Consider the following 22,030-nt stretch of genomic DNA (forward strand, 5'->3'; position numbering starts at 1 on the left):
GCCTGGGCATAAGACCAAAAGAGCCACCTCTTTTATGTGGAATGATTTTTACTCAAATGCTGACATTTGTCAAGCCAACTGTACTGTTTGTGAAGTAAAAGTAAGTAGTGGTAGGGAGAATAACCAGATAGTAACCTCCTCCCTGTTAAATCATTTGCAGCGAGTACTTGGAAATTATTTGGGAAAGTCTCAAAAATCCTGTAAAAAAAATAATAAGAAGCAGTCCAGCATCAGCTGTCTCCAACATGGATAGATCCCAGCACATGCAATTTCCAATACAACAGCTTCATCAGCAATCTACTGAAAAAAAAAAATCCAGATCCAAAACCAAAACATGTGAAGGTGGTTTTGGCAAAGATAAAACATTTTTTACTCACTATTACCTTAAGTTCTGTTTTCTTTATGTTTTGCAGGATCCAAAACAAGAGATGGTGTTGTACATGGAGTAACAACAGGTAGGGGACATATTCTCTATTACTGATTTGATTTGGCATGATGTATGCCTCGCTGACTATCTAGGCACACAGTTAGAAAACCAAACCTGTTTGCTCTGTAAATCAAGTGTGCTTCATAAATAATAAAGCTAGACGATTAATGACTGCTGGGATGCTGGTGCCGGAATACCGAGACTTGTCAGAATCCCGGCGCTGGCATCCTGACCGCCTGAATCCCAGACGTAGGGGGAGGGTTAGCCTTAGGGTTGGGGTTAGGGTTATGCACTAGAATGAGGGTTAGGCACTAAGGGGGAGGGTTAAGTTAAGGGTGCAGGGAGGGGGAGGTTAGATTTCGGAACTATAGGGGTGGTTAGGTTCAGGGAGGGAGGGAGGGTTAGGGTTAGGGTAGAGAGAGCTGGAGGGTTAGGATATCTACCGACAGGTGTCGGTATCCTAACCATGTTGGGATATCGATGTCGGGATTGTGAATGCCAGGATCCTGAACACCAGGATCCCGAGTGCCGACATTCCTTACCCAATCTGATGACCATTGCATTCACTAATGAGGAATCTTAGGGGTAAATTTTAATCAACTTAAAAAAATTATTTAGAATTGTTCAACATCGATGTTATATATCGATGTTATATTTCTGTGGCTAAATCACACATTTACTAATATTAAAAAAAAAAAAAATGTCCGTTAGTAAATGTGTGATTTAGCCCCAGAAATACAACATTGATGTTGATAAATTTTGTTTGATTTTACATTGATAAAAATCAATCAAAATTGACCTTTAGTAAATGTACCCCAAAGTGAGACAAAAGTATCTACATTATTGGCATAAATCATTTATTATTATTATTATTATTATTATTATTATTACTACTACTACATTGCAGTAAAGCCGCAGGTATGGAGAGATGCATTATTTTTAGTTAAAAAGTTTTAATAATGGGACCAATACTGTAAGCAAGATTGTAAGTAATTGTACTTTACATTAATCAGGATGAAGGCTAGTGGCACTTTCCTGCATCCAATTCACAAATCCCTTTTCTATAGTACCCCTTTGATGAGCTGAAGCTCTGGTTATATGGTAGTATATTGCAATGATTTCTAACTAATGGCATGCAACTATAAAAATCTCTTTTGTGTCAGCTTGATATTTACATATGTATATATAGAAGATAAGATACACATTTACACACAGGCGCAGTCTTCATTTGTTGATTTAAGTCTTGGCTTATCTCACCCTTACCTATAAAATGTTTGGTCATATTATGTATTCCCTCCAGTGGCTGAAAAAACCAAAGAACAAGTTTCTCATGTGAGTGGTGCAGTTGTTACAGGAGTGACGGCCGTAGCACACAAGACAGTAGAGGGTGCTGGAAATATTGCTGCTGCCACAGGGCTGGTGAAGAAGGATCAATTGGGTAAACAGGTATGGTCATATAAATATGTATACAACTGTGAGAACACATTCATTATTGCAAATAAACCTACTACAATGAAATTAAACATTTTGTAGGAACTACAAAACTATTGTAAAAATAATATCTCTCTCTCTCTCTAAATATATATATATATATATATATATATATATATACACACACATATTATATATATATATATGAATTGTTCATTTGTATGTGTATATATATATATATATATATATATATGAGATTGTCCACAAGGGTGGCACTCCCAATAGCAAAGTTACGTGCAGGTGCCCTCCAAGATCAGCGTTTTTTACAGACAGAGTGTCGCCTATATGTTATGTACTATATATATATATATGTATATATATATATAAATATATATAAAAATTTGATTGTATGTATTTTCATGATATATTTCCAGAGTAAATATATATAATCGTGTTATTATTTATACATGTGCTAATGAATTAGAGATAACCAGCAGAAAACTATGGGCCAAATGTAATAGGGTGAGAGTTTAGAAAATGTGAGAGTTTAGCAGTAAGCTCTCACACTTTTTAATTTGGCCACTGTAATAGTGTCCGAGAACATACAAACTCAGATGTTTTTAGACGCAAAAAACTGTGAAGGTAAAACTCCACCAATGCGTATTTTCTAAATTCTCACCCTATTATATTTGGCCCTATGTATTATTAATAAGTAAATTAATAAAGCTGTCAGAAAAAAATGTACATTAACAAAAATTAGTACATTACTAAAATAACAAGTATCAATTTAAAATATGTATGCTGGTGAATACCAGATTGTCAAGATCTTTATTAGCCAGAGGTGGGATCAATGTTCATGTTTTGGGAGACTTAAGACAGATTTAGGTTTGTGATGGGAATTGAAAATAATGCCTGCTTGATTGCTGTAGAAATGTTATGTAAAGTGAGGGGATGATTGTAGGGAGGTTGGTTATGGAATCTTAGTGGGAGTGTTTCTCTCTTTTAGCCATGTGGATCTGTCTGAGCACTCTGCTGTCTAGTTTGCCTGTAGTGTATTGTCTGTTTGTCTGACCTTTCATTATCTGTCTTACCTGTCTGGTTGATTGTCTCTTGTGTTTCTTACTTGCCCAGTGCCCCGCCTTTTCTCCTCAGCACCCCTTCACATCCCAAGTATTTTCACATCTCTGTTTTTCCTTTCCTTCAGAGACATGCTTTGTCCATGATGCTCTGCAGTGGTTCCCTTGCTGTCTGTTCCCACCCTCCTGCTCAAAAAAGCTTATCCTGCACTCTGGTAATGCTCCTAGTGCCCTCTTTACAGCCACTCATCTGTGCGACCCACCCTGCCTACTTTATACCAACCTAGAACTTTTCCCTAGCTGGGCCCCATATTCCCTGTGTACAGTATATGGGCACTGATACCCCATAGCCATATATTCAGCCAAAGTACTTCCTTCCTCTTCCTCACAGTGAGGTTTAATTTTCTCTCCCACTACTGCTCCTTCTGCCACTCTAAGTTTCCAGTTTTCTGACCCTTACTGGTCTCTTCTTCTTTATTTTACTAGCCACTCAGTGGCCTACCCACCTACCCATAGGTGGTCAAGGTATTTACAGCTTTAAATCACATTATTAACACGTCAGCATGTCAAGTTCGATCCCACATTGTCCCCATTATGATTGTTGACATTTTAGCAGTCAAACTTTAGGTTAAGGAGGAGGGAATTGCACTTGACCGTTAAAACGGTAATCCTAACTTGCTGCTCAGAGTGTGGAATTACTACCTTATTCCACTTAGTATATAACAATGGGAAAGTGCTCTCAGTGCATACTAAAAATGTTGAATCAATACAGACTAATGGTAATATTTAAAGAGTTTATTTAATTGACCCTATATATTCAGCAAAATAAGTATATAAAAATCTAAACACAATAAATATCTTTAAACGTTATAGTTTTTAATATGTTTTATGTTGTTACCTATATCTGTTGTATTGTGTACCGGTATTAGATCAATTTTTTATTAGACTTGACGATCAAAGGTATTTATTGTATTTGTATTTTTATATCCATTTTTTACTGGATATATATCTATATATAGTCATTTAAATAAACCCTTCAAATATTACTATTAGTCTATATTGATTCAATGGTTTTAGTATGCACTGAGAGAACTTCCCCATTGTTTGTTAACGGTCAAACTTTCCAATCCATTCCATTATAATCAAATTGCTTGATACTCTAAAGTTGCCCCCTTCTGCAACAGCACAAGTTTTCCCCACACAGATCCAGTGCTGCAAGTTTTGATCCTGCAGCCCAAGGAGATGTTGTTTGCCTTGTAAACTTGGTAAAGTAGTTATTGTTTCAGAGCAGAGTAACGGCTTGCCTGCAGGATCCTCCTAGGAGCCATTGTTTTCACTGGACATGTCAGCAGCACTGTCTCTTTCTTCCACCAAGCAGAATGCTACAGTAAGCAATGTTGGCCTGGAAGGTGCTGATGAGTATGAGATTATGGGGTTCTTAAGATTCACTGTACCTCCTAAATACACTCATGCAGTTGCTCCTGCAAACCTAGCGGAGTGGTCAGAAAGGGTTGGCCATTGGTTTCTGTTGTGAGCATAAGTCATGATGACATGGTACTGTTCATTGCACTAAAACAGCAGTGCTCAGGGACATTTGTAGGAAGGACAGGGTTGGCATTTGATGAGGGAAATATGTAAAACTGTTCACTTTTACAGAAGAAACACAGCTTAACATCAGTCAAGGGTGCTGTGGGGATTGGCTAGCTTGTTTATTGTTGCTACACTAATGCATTGCGGGGCTAGTATGTTTTTATGCGCACCTTGCTCAAACTTTGTCCTGCTGCTTGACAAAACTAGGGCCTGTTGGAAAACCTCCTTTTGTTGTAATTGCTAGTGATTGTGGTTGTGGTACAATTGTGGGCATCCATCCTGCAAAATATAAATACAGTATTATGTTTGGTGTGATAATTTGCTGGTTGTCCAGGAAATCAATAAGTAACAGGTTTCTTCCCCACCTGCAGTGCATCTGCTCAGGCACCTGGGGGTATATTTAGATTAGATTTTAGATTCCGTTCGATTTTTCCATTCAATATTGGTTCGATTTTCCATTCAATTTTGGTTCGATTTCCATTTGATTTAGATATAGGAGATTTACTAAAGCCAAAATTGAATGTCAAATCGAACTGAAAATTAAATTTCACTGAGAATCGAAAAAGGCAATACATTGACATTTTTCCATACTTGAATATAGAATCCCTTCATTTACTAACATTCGATTTGCAAATCGAACGTAAAAAAATGAACTCAAGATCGAACTTCAAATCCCAGATGAATAGAACTGCTTCATGCTTTTGATTTTAGCATGAGCAGTTCTATTTAACACAGTTGCATGCATACATCAGTGAGATGCATGCATGCATGCATGCATCTTAATGTAAAATGCTTGTTAAGTGTTAATTTAAAAAAAATTAATTACGGGGTCCCCACTTTAAAGCACAACCAGCCCCGGACTATTCATAGCCAGTCCTGGTTGTGAAAATACAGGGGACAAAAGACATAGGCATCACCTGTATTTAGCACAACCAGCACTGGGCTTAGAGCCAGTCCTGATTTTGGAAATACATGGGATAAAATGAGTAAGGGTCCCCTGTATTTGCCATAATCAGCACTGGGCTCTTTCTAGCAGCGTAGGGGTAATGCCACAGCCAGGGGAGCCCTTTCACTGGGTCCCCCAGCCAAAGCATTACCCCTGACAGCTAGTTAGCCCAGGCTGGGGATCCCTGGGGAGTTGGAGACCTCCCCAATAAAAGGGTCTGTCCAGGGCACCCCAGGCCTGGGCTGATAGCCCGGGGCTATCCTAGTCACCCCTGACTGGTGGGTGCCGAGTTGATTGTGTAAAGTGTGTGTAAAAATTAGAGATGAGCGGTTCGGATTCTGTGGAATCCGAACCGCTCCGAACATTGGGGATCCGAGTCCACCCGAACCCTGTTCGGGTGTTCACCGCCTGACTCGGATCCCCGTTCGGGGCTGAACGGCGGCCGCCTGATGTCGGATTCTCACTAGAGAATCCGACATCAGGTCTCCTCGCGTGTAGGGCAGAGCGCAGTGATAGTGCTCTGCCCTACACAGACACAGACACACAGCCGCCAGCGGCAGCTGTGTGTTTGTTACAGCAGCCAATGAGAGTCACACAGACTCTCATTGGCTGCTGCACGGAGGGAGCCAGCTGGAGCTCACACATGAGCTCCGTCTTCCGGCTCCCTCCTCAGCGTGTGACAGAGCGGACGGCGCGGGAGTGGGGATACAGGTAAGTTTTTATTTTTTAATTTTATATTTGTGCAAGGGCCGGGGGCACTACTGGGGGGGGTCTGCACTACTGGGGGGGGCTATACTACTGGGGGGGCCATACTACAGAGGGGCCTGCTACTGGGCCGGGGGCTATACTACTGGGGGGGGTCTGCACTACTGGGGGGGGTCTGCTACTGGGGGGGGCTATACTACTGGGGGGGCCATACTACAGAGGGGCCTGCTACTGGGGGGGCTATACTACTGGGGGGGGTCTGCTACTGGGGGGGCCATACTACTGGGGGGGATCTGCACTACTGGGGGGGTCTGCTACTGGGGGGGGGCTATACTACTGGGGGGGCCATACTACAGAGGGGCCTGCTACTGGGGGGGGCTATACTACTGGGGGGGTCTGCACTACTGGGGGGGTCTGCTACTGGGGGGGCCATACTACAGAGGGGCCTGCTACTGGGGGGGGCTATACTACTGGGGGGGGGTCTGCTACTGGGGAGGGCCATACTACTGAGGGGCCTGCTACTGGGGGGGCCATACTACTGGGGGAGCTTACTACTACTGGGGGGGCTGCTACTGGGGCAGCCTACTACAGGGGGGGCCATACTACAGGGTGGGCCCATACTACAGGGGGGGCTACTACTGGGGCAGCCTACTACTGGGGGAGGCCTGCTACTGGGGCAGCCTACTACTGGGGGGGCCATACTACTAGGGGGGCCATACTACTGGGGGGGCATACTACTGGGTGGCATGCTAATGGGGGGCATACTACTGGGGGGGCCTGCTAATGGGGGGCATACTACTGGGTGGCATGCTAATGGGGGGCATACTACTGGGGGGGCCTGCTAATGGGGGGCATACTACTGGGGGGCATTCTACTGGGGGCACTGCATAGTGGACCCTACTACTAAGGGGACTGCATAGGGGGCACCACTGCTGGGGGACATTGTGTAAGGGACACCGCTACTGTGGGCATTGTGTAAAAGGGTCACTACTGTGGACATTGTGTAAAAGGGGCACTACTGTGTGTCGTAACATAAATAAGAGACACTACTTTATGGTGTAATGTGAATCAGGCCCTATGTGCGGTGTAATGCTAATAAGATTGTGCACTGTGACTCCTAGGGCCGTAGCACACTTTGTAAACAAGTACTGTGACTCTGCTGGCCGTATCCCACTGGGTGGGTGCACTACTTTTGATTTCTGCCACTGCTGTGTGGCAATGTGTCATAGATGTGCTTTATACTGTGGTGTCTGTGTCGTTGTGCCGCTGCTTTGTCGCTTAGTAACCAGTCAGCTCACTGCAACCTTTGGCCAATAATGTTGAAAACAATATTATAAGCTGTGATATGGTCTAAATTGACTGGAAATTAATGTTATTGAGGTTAATAATACTCTAGGAAGAAAAAAAAGACCAATTTATGTGATTTTAGCTTTTTTTGTCAATTTTTGTAAAAAAATCCAAATCCAAATCCAAATCCAAATCCAAAGCCAGTCACCGCAGTTTGGCAAATCCAAATCCAAATCCAAAGCCGGACGACGAATTAGAACCAAATCCAAATCCAAATCCGGCAAAAATGGTCCAGCGCACATCCCTAGTAAAAATAGAAGGTAAAACATTGTCTTTAACAGTAGAACTACAGGTCTTAGCAAGGGCCCACAGGTACCTCTAGTTCACCTGTAAAAACATTTACAATAAAGACAAGACACACACTGTGAGAGTACAAGTTTATATTAAACATACACACTCACACATACTCACATACAATACCTGGACCGGTCCTCTTCTCCATGTAGGCATCCAGTGTCTTTGGAAAATAAATTTTAAAAAAATCCTGACCCACGAACTCAGTACCATCCTCTAAGAATGCTACTTCCAGAATGATGGACTCAGCAGCGGCATTTCCAATAGAAATGCCGTGGCTGAGCATTCATTGGCTGAGTAAGGTGAGCCTCTGCCTCTCTCAGCCAATGAATGGCTCACATAATTGACTTTAACCTTTAGTAACCCTGGAGGTTTATTGAAGTCAATGGTAGGATCGATTCATTGGCTGAGACTTTTGGTTCTCTAAGTACTAGCATGAGGGGGAGGCTTGTGGGGACCTGTAGTTCTACTGTTAAAGACAATGTTTTATCTTCTATTTTTACACACATTTTACACAATCAACCTGCACTCACCGCCCACGGGTGCCGTGGATAACCCCTGGCTATCAGCCCAGGCCTGGGGTGCCCTGGAAAGGGGGACCCCTTTATCGGGGGTCCCCAACTCCCCAGGGATCCGAGTATATGTCAGGGGTAATGCTTTGGCTGGGGGACCTGGTGAAAGGGTTCCCCTGGCTGTGGCATTAACCCCCCCTGCTAGAAAGAGTCCTGGTTATGGCAAATACAGGGGACCCCTACTTATTTTGTTACCTGCATCTCCAAAATCAGGACTGGCTTGTTTAGCCCAGTGCTGGTTGTGCTAAATACAGAGGACCCCTACGTCTTTTGTCCCCTGTATTTTCCCACCAGGACTGGCTATGAAAAGCTGGAGGCTGTTTGTGCTTTCAGGGGGGGACCCCACGTAATTTTTTTTTCAGTTATTACATGCATGGATCTCACTGATGTATGAAGGCATCTGTGTCAATCAGACCTGTTCATTCTAAAAATGAAAGCATGAAGCAGGTCTATTCATTTGGGCATTTGAAGTTCACTTTTGAGTGGGATTTGATGTTCGATTTGTACATGAGCATTCAAAATCGAACATCAAATCCCTTCTTAAAATCAACCACAGTCTAATTTGATTTGAAAATCGAATGCAAAATTGAATATTAGAAAATGAGGGATTTGCTAAGGAATTTTGCAGTTTGATTTCAATTCGATTTCAGTCGATTTTATAGATTCATAAAGTAGAATACCAAGTCAAACTTTAGTAAATTTACCCCCTGGTTCTTCAGTGTCCTGGGGGCTAACATATGGTTTAGAGCTCACTCGTGTCAGGAGTGGAGAACTTGATAGTGAATGCATTGTCACATTTTAATTGGGCTAAGTTTAGTGTCCTATTGCCAGCATCCAACCAGAATGATGCATAATTCTCATGCCTGGCAGATTACAAAATGGGCAAAGAGCAGCTCTGGCTCCTGCTAAATTGAGGGCATACAAGGTGGTGTGGCATGAGTGGGTGGAGTTCCTGGAGGAATGGAAAAGTGGAGTTAACAATGTGTAGCCTTGCATATTGTGCTTTGTCTTGACTAGCTATTATAAGGGCCTTTTCATTGCTGCCAGGGCTTGTGTTTCAGCTGGCATTTCCTATTTCTTTTAAATTGCAGCAAGACCGGGTATATTCCATGAAGTGCTTTTTTATTTCAAAAGCTTTGAAGGGTTAGGTGATGGGATTATGGGGGTAACAGGCATAGACTCATTGATGTGATTCTGCTAGAGTTTCTGATCATGACCATGGGGGATGTAGAATCTGCTAAGTTTGAGGCTTCCTTATTAAGACTTGCTCTTTGGCCTTTTTCAGAATGTTTAGAATTGGCAAACTGGTTGCAGCAGCTAAGGGGACTTTGTTGTCAGGTTTACTTTACTGTAAGGTCTTGGGAAGGCATGGCACAGTATTATGCAAAATTCAAAGAGGAAAGATGGGCAGCTTGGCAGGGGCCAATGTATTATATTTATGTTTCAGGGCACAAGGGGGTACTGCCCGGTTGGTGCATGAGAATATAACTCCTCTCTCTAAGGTGCTGATTCTGAGTACCACACTAAATGGCTGTAGTTATGGGCAGCTGCTGAAGCCAGAATTACTACCTTATGATAATGTGAGAATACGTTCAACTAATGAGGGGATTCATGCAAATCCAAGCAGAAACCTGTGCCGCCCATTGATTTTACAATGGCCACCACAATAATCATCATTAGCTTCTGCACTTGTACCAGCCCCATGCTAGGTTCAAGATATACAGTACGTCAGAAACAGGCTTCCCTTACCTATACATATGACCCAGAATGGCACTGAGCTTTTGATACTCCCTTGGCACTCCCACAAGCATGGGTGGTTACATGCAAATGCATTGTCACCACCCATTTCCCACCCTGGAAGGCCCTCACAATTGCATCCATGCTAAGAAATCCATCCAACTCAGAATCAGGCCCTATATAGAAATTTAGTTACATTTTTGTGTTTTGTTATTTCTTTCTTTTATTGCTTTTCTTCCATAGATAAGTCACAATTAGCTGGGAAATCATTGCTCTTAGAGCCACAGAGGCTCACTTACCCCTGTTAGTGTGGTGCGTTTATCACAACCCGTATGGGGGTTTGGGTATCTATCTTGCAAAAGGGTCCAGTACTGTGCCAGGGAAGGTGAGGTGGTCTTCTACAACTCTAGGCAGCTAGCACCATGGTTTATGGCTGGAGCTGATAGTGACCAATTGCTTTTTGGACCATCTCCTTTTCAAAATACATTTTACTGCTATTAATGTCTCCTGTTTTTTATTTTAGTGATAAGATTATTAGACTGTTAGTGATTTAATGCAAAGGGAAAATTACAAACTGCTGAACAAGATTATTATGGCATCTACAGCATGGAATGTCCTTAAATCAAGCAAGTTTATTAATAGCTCACTGACTACCTTACATAGAAGAACCTACAGAAATAGTGTAAATTAACTATAATCCATAAACTAAAAAACAATCAGTTTAGATTAGGTCTAATGCAAGTGAGTCAAGTAAATATTATATTGATTATTATGGGTAATTCCTCATTTTCATTATATATTAACAAAACATTATTGTTAAAATAAAGTCACAAAAATATTTACCTGGATGTTACAGCTGGTACGAGCTTCCTCTAGCGATTTCTCACTACAACCCTCCCTCCATCCACAGCTATTTAATGTTACTTACTTATATTAAATGTGTAACCTATAATACATAAGTAGCAGAGTCCCATAAAAATATTCCATGGAAATGCCACAAAATGAAGGACTACAAATTTTGGACTATGGATTTTGGAGACGATGGACTTGCTCTCCAGCATCGTCATCATTATCATCTTCATTAGCAGCAGCAGTGACAGCATTGATGTCAATATCCTCACCAATGAGCCTGACAATGATCTCCATTGCCAAATTCCCTCTTATTGCTAAAAGGATATTCCACCATTTGGGCAGAAGAAGAGTGTCTGAGTTTGAAATACTACAGTAGGCTTCAGTGGGCAACATGTTTACAATAAGTTGTTTGCATTTTTTTACTTCTATGTCTTTTGGAAACAAAAACAAAACACCATAAAATCAAATTAGCAAACAAGAATGTGGATGTACAAGCCTAAGATACCTGTTTTCATATAGCCATTCAGATATGCTAACTGCTCTCCTCTAATAAGCGGTATGACTTTATTAAGGCCAACACTACCAAGTTTTAGTTAGGTTGCAAACCACCAAAATGATTCTCCAGTGAGCTGGAGTAAGGTCATTTGAACAGTACCTTCTCTCCCTATCTCATTGCTTGCTGTGTAGTTGTGATGACTTCTTGCAGTTCCTCAAATCTCTGCAGTATATAGAGGATTGATTTCTCCCTTGCTATACCCTCTAACTTCATTCATGTAGCAAATTATATTTGTGTTGTAGCTCCTAGAGTGTCCTGCATGCAAGTGCAAAATGTCTAAAATTACTGGGCAGCATTTCTTGTGCAGAACTCTACTTTTTGAAGAAATTTAGAACACTCAAGTTTATTGTTTGTGCAAACTCACCCATTCGCAAAGCACTCACCATGTTCGATAGGATAACAGAAAATCTGGAGAAGATCCCCAAGAGGCATATGCTGTGCAAGTTGGTGAATACATTTGGATCCTTTTACACCAGGCAGTTTAACAAGTTGTGGTGCTGGTGTCTGCTATATTACTTCAACACAATTAGCATCAATTGTTCAAGCTCAACACAAGCCTTATAATTTTTTTGTTCTCTTAGCACTCAAAATTTTTTAAAAAACTGCTGCTTTTGGTAGAAATTGTTAATTGTTCAACTAATGCACACCGCCTTTCATGCCAACTGATTACTTTCTCCCACTCTCGCCTGTAAGATTTTGCCCGCTCTGCTCCCCACCATTGGAACTCTATCCCTCTCCCCATCAGACTCTCCACCCCTCTACAATCATTCAAACGGGCTCTCAAGACCCACTACTTCATCAAAGCCTTCCAGCTGTCATCCTAACTCGCTGCTACATGCTCCTTCCTCCCCATCTACCCCATCTGTGTCACCCCTGTTTGTCTTCCCCTCCCTTTTAGAATGTAAGCTCTTACAGGCAGGGCCCTCTACCCTCTTGTGCTTCTCCCTACTTTACTTTCATCTACTTTTTAGTCACCACTAGGGCACCTAACACTTGGTTGCTTTTGCTCGGCTGCTTATGTGGGTGTTATGGTTGCTAATGTAGCTATGTATATTATCCATGTGCTTGTCCTGTATTGTATTGTATTGTTCTGTAAGTCACTGGGCACCTATTTGTTTATGTACTTTGTAAGGCACTGTGGAACACTTGTGGCACCATATAAATAAATGATGATAATAATAATAATAATAATAATAATAATAATAATAATAATAATAATAATAATAATAGTAAAAATAATAAGAGTTTTTTAAAGAAACTTTCCTAGATAACTTTCAGAAGTAAGAATGCCTGAATTAATTTGGGTTAAAAAAGTTTGAATTAGCTTGAAAGTGGAACTCTATACAGTTCATCAAACCAACTTTTTTATCATTCTAATTGTGATGAACTGGTGTATGCAAGCTGAAAGTTTTGGAATCCTGGGAGAGAACACCCAGCTGTAGCCGTGTACCTGTAAAAGAAGGGTACCAAACTGACACTGTGAATTAGTTCTATGAATTCCGTAGAGTGAAGACGTGGTAGTAATACTGTACCTAGCTGTTAATTTACACTAGTGGTAGTTGTCAGCAGTACAAATGTCTTAAATTTAGGACCATTATAAAACCATGCCTAATACTACTGTGGAATTAAATCTTTCAAACGCTTGGAGAGCCATGACAATTTGAAACACCCATCTTCCTTATACAGTAGCACTACAGGGTAAGTGACATACCTAGTTAGGAAATCTGAAAAAAACATGTTTAAAGTGGCATGCTGGAAGTAATATTTTCAATTAGCATAATACTTATTATGTATGTAAATGATTATTTATTATTTTTTATTTATTTTTAATTACCCGTATTGCTTTAATGAAATAATGACTGTTGAAAGTACTCATATTGTACTATACTGATATTTGACAAACACCAGTAATACCTGCATTGAGCAGTACAAAGAGTTTAGCAATAGCTGAAACCTGATACAAATGCACAAATTAAGATATGCCACCATTTGGCATAAATTTACTATCAGAAAATGATTTATCACTTGTAAAATTAGGGAGCTAATCATGAAGCAGTTAACTTTCCCCCTCCCTACCCGCGCAACAGAAGCCCCCATATATTTTGCTTTTGGTAATGTTAATATAATTTGGTAATGGTTGGTAAGATAGATAGCTAGATAGATAGATAGATAGATAGATAGATAGATAGATAGATAGATAGATAGATAGATAGATACAGATATGCCAAGCTACAACCTTGCCTCTGGTGCGAGACGCGCGCCCGTGAGCAGATACGTGCACTGCAGTGTTCACATAGCATACCATAGCATATGCAGGCACAGGGAATCACATGACGCGATGCGTGTGCACGTTTGTGTGACGTGATCAGCCACAATGTAACTGGGTGCATGTGTAGATAGATAGGCAGATAGATACTGTATGTAGCACAAAATTACATTTTATTTGCAAACAGAAGCTTCACATGTAGCATAGTATATATGAATTATTTGTCCACTACTTAAGAGACAATTACTTTAATTATGCTAAGAAAAATTATTATGTGAGGAAGTGTTTAATGTATTGTAGTATATTAAATTCCATTATTTGGGTTTAGATCACCTGTATGGCTCTACAATACTACTGACAGACAATATTGTTTTGACAATGTTATATTACACTTATTTAATGATTGTTTTTCTTCTATACATCCATTTAATATGAAGTCTTATGGGTCTGTTTATGAATATGCAGCAAAAATCTTCTATCGCTGTCATTTAACAAGAAAGGTTTGTCAGGGAAGTTCAGCAATGATTAGCTCCAGTAATACTGGCTGGCTGGGGTAAGAGGTTCCTTTCAGACTTGGAGTCTTCTGCACAGTGGAACTGGGAGTCACTCCCAGTGCTACAGCATAAAAATAAAAATTATTGTAAAAACAAAATCAGAAAAAATATAAATACATTGTTGGGAAAAAATAAAATTATTTTATTTTATTTTATTACCCCATAGTATCATCTTCCTGTCGTTGCAATACTATGCATTACATGGGAGCTATCGCTGGAGACCCTACTGCCGGCGGATCTCGACTATAACTGACCTCAGTAATATTTTAAAATTGGAATGAAACGTATCTACTTCAAAAACGTATTTTCATTGCGTAATAAATAGACCCATGTATCTGTATAGAACTTGTACAGATTTACAATTTTTTTTTATTGTTTATTACAGTAAATATTTGCTATACCGTATATTGAATTATACACCTGCTACCTTTTAAAAAGAGGTGTGGAGGAAAAGTTTTAAAGATCACAACTATGTGAAAAGAATTCAAAGACATTCTCTTCTTAATCTGTCAGAAGATTAAAGCATGTTGAAAGAACTAGCACATTTTCTTGTGATTCAATTAAAAATGTCTGGTGTGAGACTTGGGAAGTTTACATGACTGGCACATGAATGGCAAGGCTTGCACAACCAGAATGTTAGCTAGCGCTAGGAGCAGATGAACAGCATTGAAGCATTACTAACCCCATCATTAGCACTATAGACAACAGAAGCCTAGCATTTGGCCTTGCAAAATATCACAGGCTGATACTGATGGCAGATGAGATGGGACTGAGCTTAACAGATGCAATGTGTTTAATGCATTACAATGTGCTATTTGGAGGAGTTTTAGTAAATCATTCCTGGGTCTTAATGAAGTACACAGTCTTGATTATGTTTTCATCCTTTCTAATTTTTGAGAATTTATCTTTAATCTACACTAACAAACACTCTTTTTAACCCCCACTCATGTACTGAGCTAGGTTACAAGCACGATTATACCAACTGCTGGCATGCGGTTTTCATGTTTGCCAATTGTGCACTGTATGGCAATTATAAAGGATTCTGGAAAATGTACTATACTGCCAGGATTCTGCAACACTGAAACATGATAGTGAATAAATTAAGCATTTGTACTAGCTTACGTATCAGAAAATGTAACAGCAATTTAATAGATGTGTTTGTAAGTGATATATTAATCTATGGGTCAAACTTTTATTTAGTGCTTACCATCTGTGCTGTGAATGTTACAGTCAATTTTATAAAATCACTAAATACAGAAACCATTATAAATTCCCTGACTGTGTATCATTTGCATTTTTACAATAATAGAAGAAAAACCATCTCATTGAAGAGTAGTAATATGTGGACCGAAATTGATATATGGTATAGAGCTCTGGGTATGAAGGCGGTTACAAAAATAACATTTGGACTGTTCTATATAATGTCATTAATTAAATCATTAGCCATGTAGTTAATTAAGTAGTTTTGTAATGATATGATATTGTAAATTACAGTATGTCACCAGACATAATCCGTCAGCATGGGCCTAATTAAGGTTTTTTATTTATTTTATATAACAATAACTTTGCCTTTGGCAAAATTTCATTTCCAGTTTAATCAAATATAGCCAATTCACAGTCCTGTCTACAATATCTAAATATAACATTTGCAGACAGTTTATGTTCAAAATAATGGGGGTCTAAATATTAAACAGGGTTTGTGTATATAGAGGATTTTGATTCAGATGAAATCACTGGATGTCATGTAATCTGTTTTTATTTTTTTTTCTATTATTTATAATAGGTGAGTTGTGGCATCTGTTCTCCCAGTTATGCTATTATAGTTTTCATGTAAGTTCAAATAGAACATTCAAGCACACTGGTGTCCATTTGCAATGGATTTCATCGCTACTAAATTTCAACAGAGGGTTGTTACTATACAATAGAATCTTCAGATTTTAGCAACCTGCAATTTGCTGATACAAGTATTATTTTTAATACTCCATGCCTGAGAGATATGTATTAGATATATACTGTGTGTAAGTAGCATGTTACAGTAGGCTCATTTAACTCTTTAAAAAGCTCCCATTGTCAGATGTGCCTTTATAAAGAAATATGTCACAGCTTACTATGTTCCATTTGTGCTGAACCGACATATGGAGGAAAATGAGCTTGTATGCAAAGACAATACTCTTTTCATCCTGCTTGTTATTGGGAAAGCATCACATGAGAGAATAAAATGTGCCAAGTACTAACAAGGCAATAACACTCATTTAGCAGTCTCTCTCTTCACCTCCTACATAGTGGGGAAATGTCATCATTGCATCAACTCAAATCTGCTCAGCTATTTACCAAGATATTCTTCAGCCATTGAGTCTATATCTGGGAAACTGTTTTGTTACATTCCTGAGACAAATGTCTTTACCCCAGTGTACCCAGACACAGACTTGAGGAAAGGCCACACATGCAGGAAAACACTGACTTTTGTGAAAGCTACAGTACTGATGATACATTATAAAAGCTAAGTAGTACAACGATAAATAGCTCAGTTGATATCTCATATATTGAATTGTGAGTTTACTACTAGGTCACACTAAATATAGCAATTCCAGGGCATGCTCAGTGCAGTCTGAAACCATGTACTAGAGAAATTTAGTAGAGGAGTATACACTATATATTATCTGTAATTAACTGTTATTTGTTGTTGTTTTTGTTATTGTTTGTTTTATTCTTCATTCTTAGCATATTAGAACATTCCACTAACTACTAAATAATCCATCAATGGTCAATTTGACCCTAAATTAATAATACAGTGAAACCTGACAACCTTATCCCAGATTTCAGTCTGTTATCTGGTCGCAGCATTAATAGACAAGCCAAGGTTTTGGGATTCTCCGCCCATTCCCAAACTTTGGGACCTGACTTGGTGCTCAGCAGGCAAAAATGTGTCATTGACACATATTTTACCGGAAGGTCTGGCACAAAGTGGGTGCATATTGCTTAAACCCATTCTTCTTTGCTCAGGCTAGAGAGAAGTGCTACCTATTAATTGATTACATTTTCCAGCATGAACAAGCTGGTGGAATAAGGGGCAAAACCTCTACAAGCGGACACCAGCCAATGAGATCAGGTGTACATTGTGCACTTGAGGTCATTGGCAGTTGCATGTCTGCTGGACACACACACCGGATTTCATTGCCAAGAAATATTGTAGCAACAGTTAAGATCTTTGGTCCCAATTAGTGGCGGCTCCAGGGTTGGGGCTGCAGCCCTGTCTAAAATTCAAATAGGGGAACCACACCAACTGTCACCCCAAGCAGTGTCAAACATCGCCAGCCAGGACTTACTGGCAGTTGGCGTGGCTTCCCTTTTTGAATTTTGGTCTGTGCTGCAGCCCCACTTCTGGAGCCGCCACTGGCCCCAATTGATAATATTTTTCAAAATACTATTGTTAGTTTTTTTGCTAAACATTTTAATTTATCAGCCTCTTTGTATAATAAAGGAATAGGTGCTTAACAGATTTCAACAATTTTGTTCCAAGACAGTATGAAACAAAAAGCAGCAGTAACAGTCAGCTAAATTATATATTAGTAAATAAGGCAACAAAGAGCATAATATTTTCACAGTCACTTAATAAATCTTGCTGGTTGAATAAGAGGTATCGGATCAGGGCATGTGGCTACCAAATCACTGTCAGCCTAGCATCATAGTGTGTCTTAATGAGGTCACTGCTACACCAGAATTTTAGCCTATCACTGACTGGGAGCTGCCCCATTAATTGATCAGCTCTTACTAAGGTGGGGAAAGGACAGGTTGGCACGTCCTGCTAGGAAAAGACAAAGGCAATAGCTGATGATGATCACATCCCTTGGGTAAAGGGCAGTTCCATATGGTCAAGACCACAGCATAGGGCCTCATAAGTCAAAATACCATTCATGGGCAAACACTGTACCCATAGTTTTCGGGATATGTATTAAATTGAGGTGTCATCAATAAGATTTTAGTAAAGGTTTATATTAAAATATATTTTTTAATTGTCTTATATAGCACACTCTCAAAAAAATCTGGTTTGTGTATACATTAATAGTGAGACTATCATATGTGGTTGTTAGATTTGTTTACAAGTGTTTTGAAAGAATTAATAAGTTTATCTTTACTTACATTTTTGTTTCTACAGAGGAAAATCCAATTACTTATAAAAATGCACAGGTTAATGATGTTAGAATCCTGTATTTTTGGCAGAAATCCATTGCAAGTAGACAAGCGTTTGGCTTATCTCTCCATCTTACCTGCTTTATCCCAGCACTAATTAGTATTGTGGATGTTACTCTGTTCAGCTATTAAAGTCACCAGGCCAATGGCGAGAACATTCAAAGCTTCTGTAGGTCTCTGCACCATGACAGTGATGGATCTTGGCATTTGATGACACCTTCTGGATTCAATTAATTAGACTGGAACACTTGCTGTATTAATTATAGCATTTCCCAAAATACTCCACAGTGGAAATGCCAAAAGGATGCACGTTATCTGCTTAGTTATTCAATAGATTAAGCCTAAGGACCTGATTCAGAGTTAGGAACAAATAAAAAAGTAGCACAATAGAAGTAATTTGCTCCTAGAATAACCCATGTGGCATGCAAGCGGTGTAAATGCATTTATTTTTTTGCAAGCAGAGAAAATACTGGCTGCAACTGCATGTAGCTAAGAAATACTGGCACACATCCCATCCCAACTCAAGGGGTAAAACTAAAGATGCTTACACACAGTACGATATCTATGAACGTTATGAATGATTACGTTCAACGATAAATCGTTCATATCATTAATTTTTATGCAGCGAATGACCAACAATGCGCGTTCCTGCATGGACAATAACGATATATTTGGTCGTCCGTACATACAGGCCAACTTGGATGATATCGTCAAGAATTGCCTGATCAGAGATGTGGCAGGATGACTTCACTGAAAGATATCTATCATAGGTATCTTTCAGTGTGTACACTCAATATCGTTTGTCCTGCACTACAGAAAGTTCAAGGGAAATCGTTCAGTGATATCATTGTTTGTGCAGATCGTACCCTGTGTATGCAGCTTAAACGATTTTAAAACCCCTGCTCATTGCCGACAAATTGAGGAACCAAACCAGTCCATTTACTCTACAACGCTTTTGATGGGGTTTTATAATCCGCCATTGATGTCCATATTTTTTACAGTGGTTTTGTGGCGGCTTTACCTAATCTCTCTGCACATTTTTATATCTGTCCCTCCTATAGTCTTATCTAGTGAGATTATAGTATAGTTAGCAGCATCCACCACAGTGTATGTTTCAGGTACATTCAGCACTGCAGTAAGTATGAAACAAAACACATTTACCATAGAGCTGGGAGTTCTTGCTGCACCCACATGTGGTCAATGCCACTGACTGGACTGTACTAAAATGCTATTGTTTTATGTTTTATGGCTATCTACTGTAGTTTGTTTCAGTTATTAGAGCAAATACTGTAAACTTACAATGATACACTCACAGCCATTATTACACATACAGTACCTATGCTTGGTGGTGGTCTGCTACTCTGCACCATAAAAGCAATCTATTTCGTGCAGGGGCTACTGACAGTACTAGAAGACACACAGGGGCTGATTCTAAAACAGACACAGACATGGCCACAGCTGCGTCTTTTTTCGCAGTCACACCTGCATGTTTATGCCCATGCCACTACAAATTCCTTGCCCTGTGTACATTTGTGTGTCCAAATGTGCAAGAACTGAGATGCCAACTGTCAGTGTCTGTCTGTATATGCTGATATACAGTTTGGTGCATGACCATCAGTTGCACCATCAAAGCTTGCACCTTCCCTATGGCAGGTGTAGTTCCTTTGTCTAAGTATGGCCTCCTATGTGAACGGTTCAGCATCCTTGTATGCAACCACTTTCAGTGACATGCTCGCAAAATGCTTTCAACACTCCCATAAGACACACCTCCTGTTACCTCCCAGTCACTGTCCATGAACACCCCTGATATTTTTAATGCCATGCATTCTAGTCTTTACTGCAACTCTGTATTTACAAAATCGGGATGCAGACTCGTACACCTGAGCAGTAGAAAATCATCACCCGTCTGTGTGAGAATTGACATAGGCCCACAGATAGGACTGAGACACATACTCACTGACAGGCTATATAGAAACACAAGCAGAACTGAGGTGCAGGCTTGCTGGTCAATCAGTAGACACACAGGACAGACAGACACACTTACATTGCTCTTGCTCTTTTCCCAGCGAATGAGGCATCTACAGAAACCCCCCTCCCCCAGCGAGGGGAGTCCCCTTCTCCAATGCCTATGTGCTAGGTGCCTCCTGATTACATATATGAGACAATCAGCACATAATTGGTCTATGCTGACAGCTACCTTCAGTGTGCAAAGCTCCTGCATGACCAGGAAGGTATACTGTAGTTTTCAGCACCTGGGGTTTCAGGGCAAGAGAACATGCTTTAATAAAATTGACATATTAAGATAGCATTTAAAGCTTGAGAGACTGGTAGAGAGTCTGTATATACAGACTATACAGCAAGCAAGAATAGATTGAAGTGGGAAGATGAGAGAGAGAGTGTGTGTGTGTGTGTGTGTGCGCATGGGTGCGAGAGAGAGAGCATACAAGAGAGCTATTTTAGTCTAAGCTGGAAATGATGAGAGCTTTAATGAGAGTTTTGGTGTTATCGGGGGTAAGTAAGAGACATATTATAACAATATTCCAGAGGTGGAAGTGGCAACTTTGAGAGATGGCCTAGAAATGGAAAATAAAGAGTAGAAGATGACACCAATACAGAAGATTTGGTCAAAAGAAAGGGTGATGTTAGCAAAACAGAGAGAGAAAGAGAAAAAGAGGAGAAAGAACTATGGAAGGGAAAATAATGAGATCTTGGCTATGTTAGGTTTCAGGAAATTTTGGACATCCAGGAATAGAAGGCAGTCAGAAATGTTAGAGTGGTGGCAGGGAGAGAGGTCAGGGGAGGAGAGAATTAGATTTTGGTTTCATCAGCATATAGATGGTATTGAAGACTGAAGTAGCTGGTGAGATTTTTAAGAGAGGAGGTATAGAGGGACAAGAGTGAGGGTGCTGAAAAAAGGCCCTTGACAGATGCCTAAAGGTAGAAGAAGTGAAGTAGGAGTTGGAGACAGAGGTAGAAACTGAAAAAGTGAAATAGGTTAGGTATGAGTTGACCCATGAATGAACAGTGTCATGGAGTCTAATGGATTGGAGAGTGTGGGGGAGGAGAGGGTGGTTAATAGTGTCAAAAATGGCAGATCAAGGAGGATGAGGAGAGAGGAGTGACCCTTGGATATGGCCATGAGAAAGTGATTGGTGACTTTGGTGAGCTCAGTTTTAGTGGAATGGAAGGGATGGAAGCTGGATTGAAGAGAGCTGAGAAGTGAGTGGGTGGAAAGAATCAAAGTGAGATGGCAATAACTAATCCTCATAGGAAGCATAGGGGAAGAGAGAGATAAAATAATACATAGTTCTAGAGGTTGGGGTAAAGTGAGGGTTTCTATTGAATGGGTGAGCCTACCCTGACCGGAAGACACACACATCTTGAAATGTCTATCAAAAACTTTCTTTTTTAAGAAAATGTAGGAAATTCTTTTAAGAATATTACTAATTCAATGTATATGTTGAAAACTAATATGTCATGTATTTT

General features: G+C 40.0%; 1 protein-coding gene across 3 annotated transcripts in view; it reads left to right on the plus strand.

Moving 5' to 3' along the window:
• SNCA (synuclein alpha) overlaps positions 1 to 22,030 on the plus strand; it is an 82,312-nt gene that overhangs the window by 16,260 nt on the left and 44,022 nt on the right. For all 3 annotated transcript variants that reach the window (XM_088464430.1, XM_088464432.1, XM_088464433.1), the window contains exons 3-4: positions 414 to 455; positions 1,728 to 1,873. In XM_088464430.1, coding sequence (XP_088320556.1) covers positions 414 to 455; positions 1,728 to 1,873 — 188 coding nt within the window. The remainder of the gene's footprint in view (positions 1 to 413; positions 456 to 1,727; positions 1,874 to 22,030) is intronic.

This window comes from Taudactylus pleione, unplaced genomic scaffold, assembly GCF_031769625.1.
Source record: "Taudactylus pleione unplaced genomic scaffold, aTauple2 ptg000055l, whole genome shotgun sequence".
NCBI classification, from domain to species: domain Eukaryota; kingdom Metazoa; phylum Chordata; class Amphibia; order Anura; family Myobatrachidae; genus Taudactylus; species Taudactylus pleione.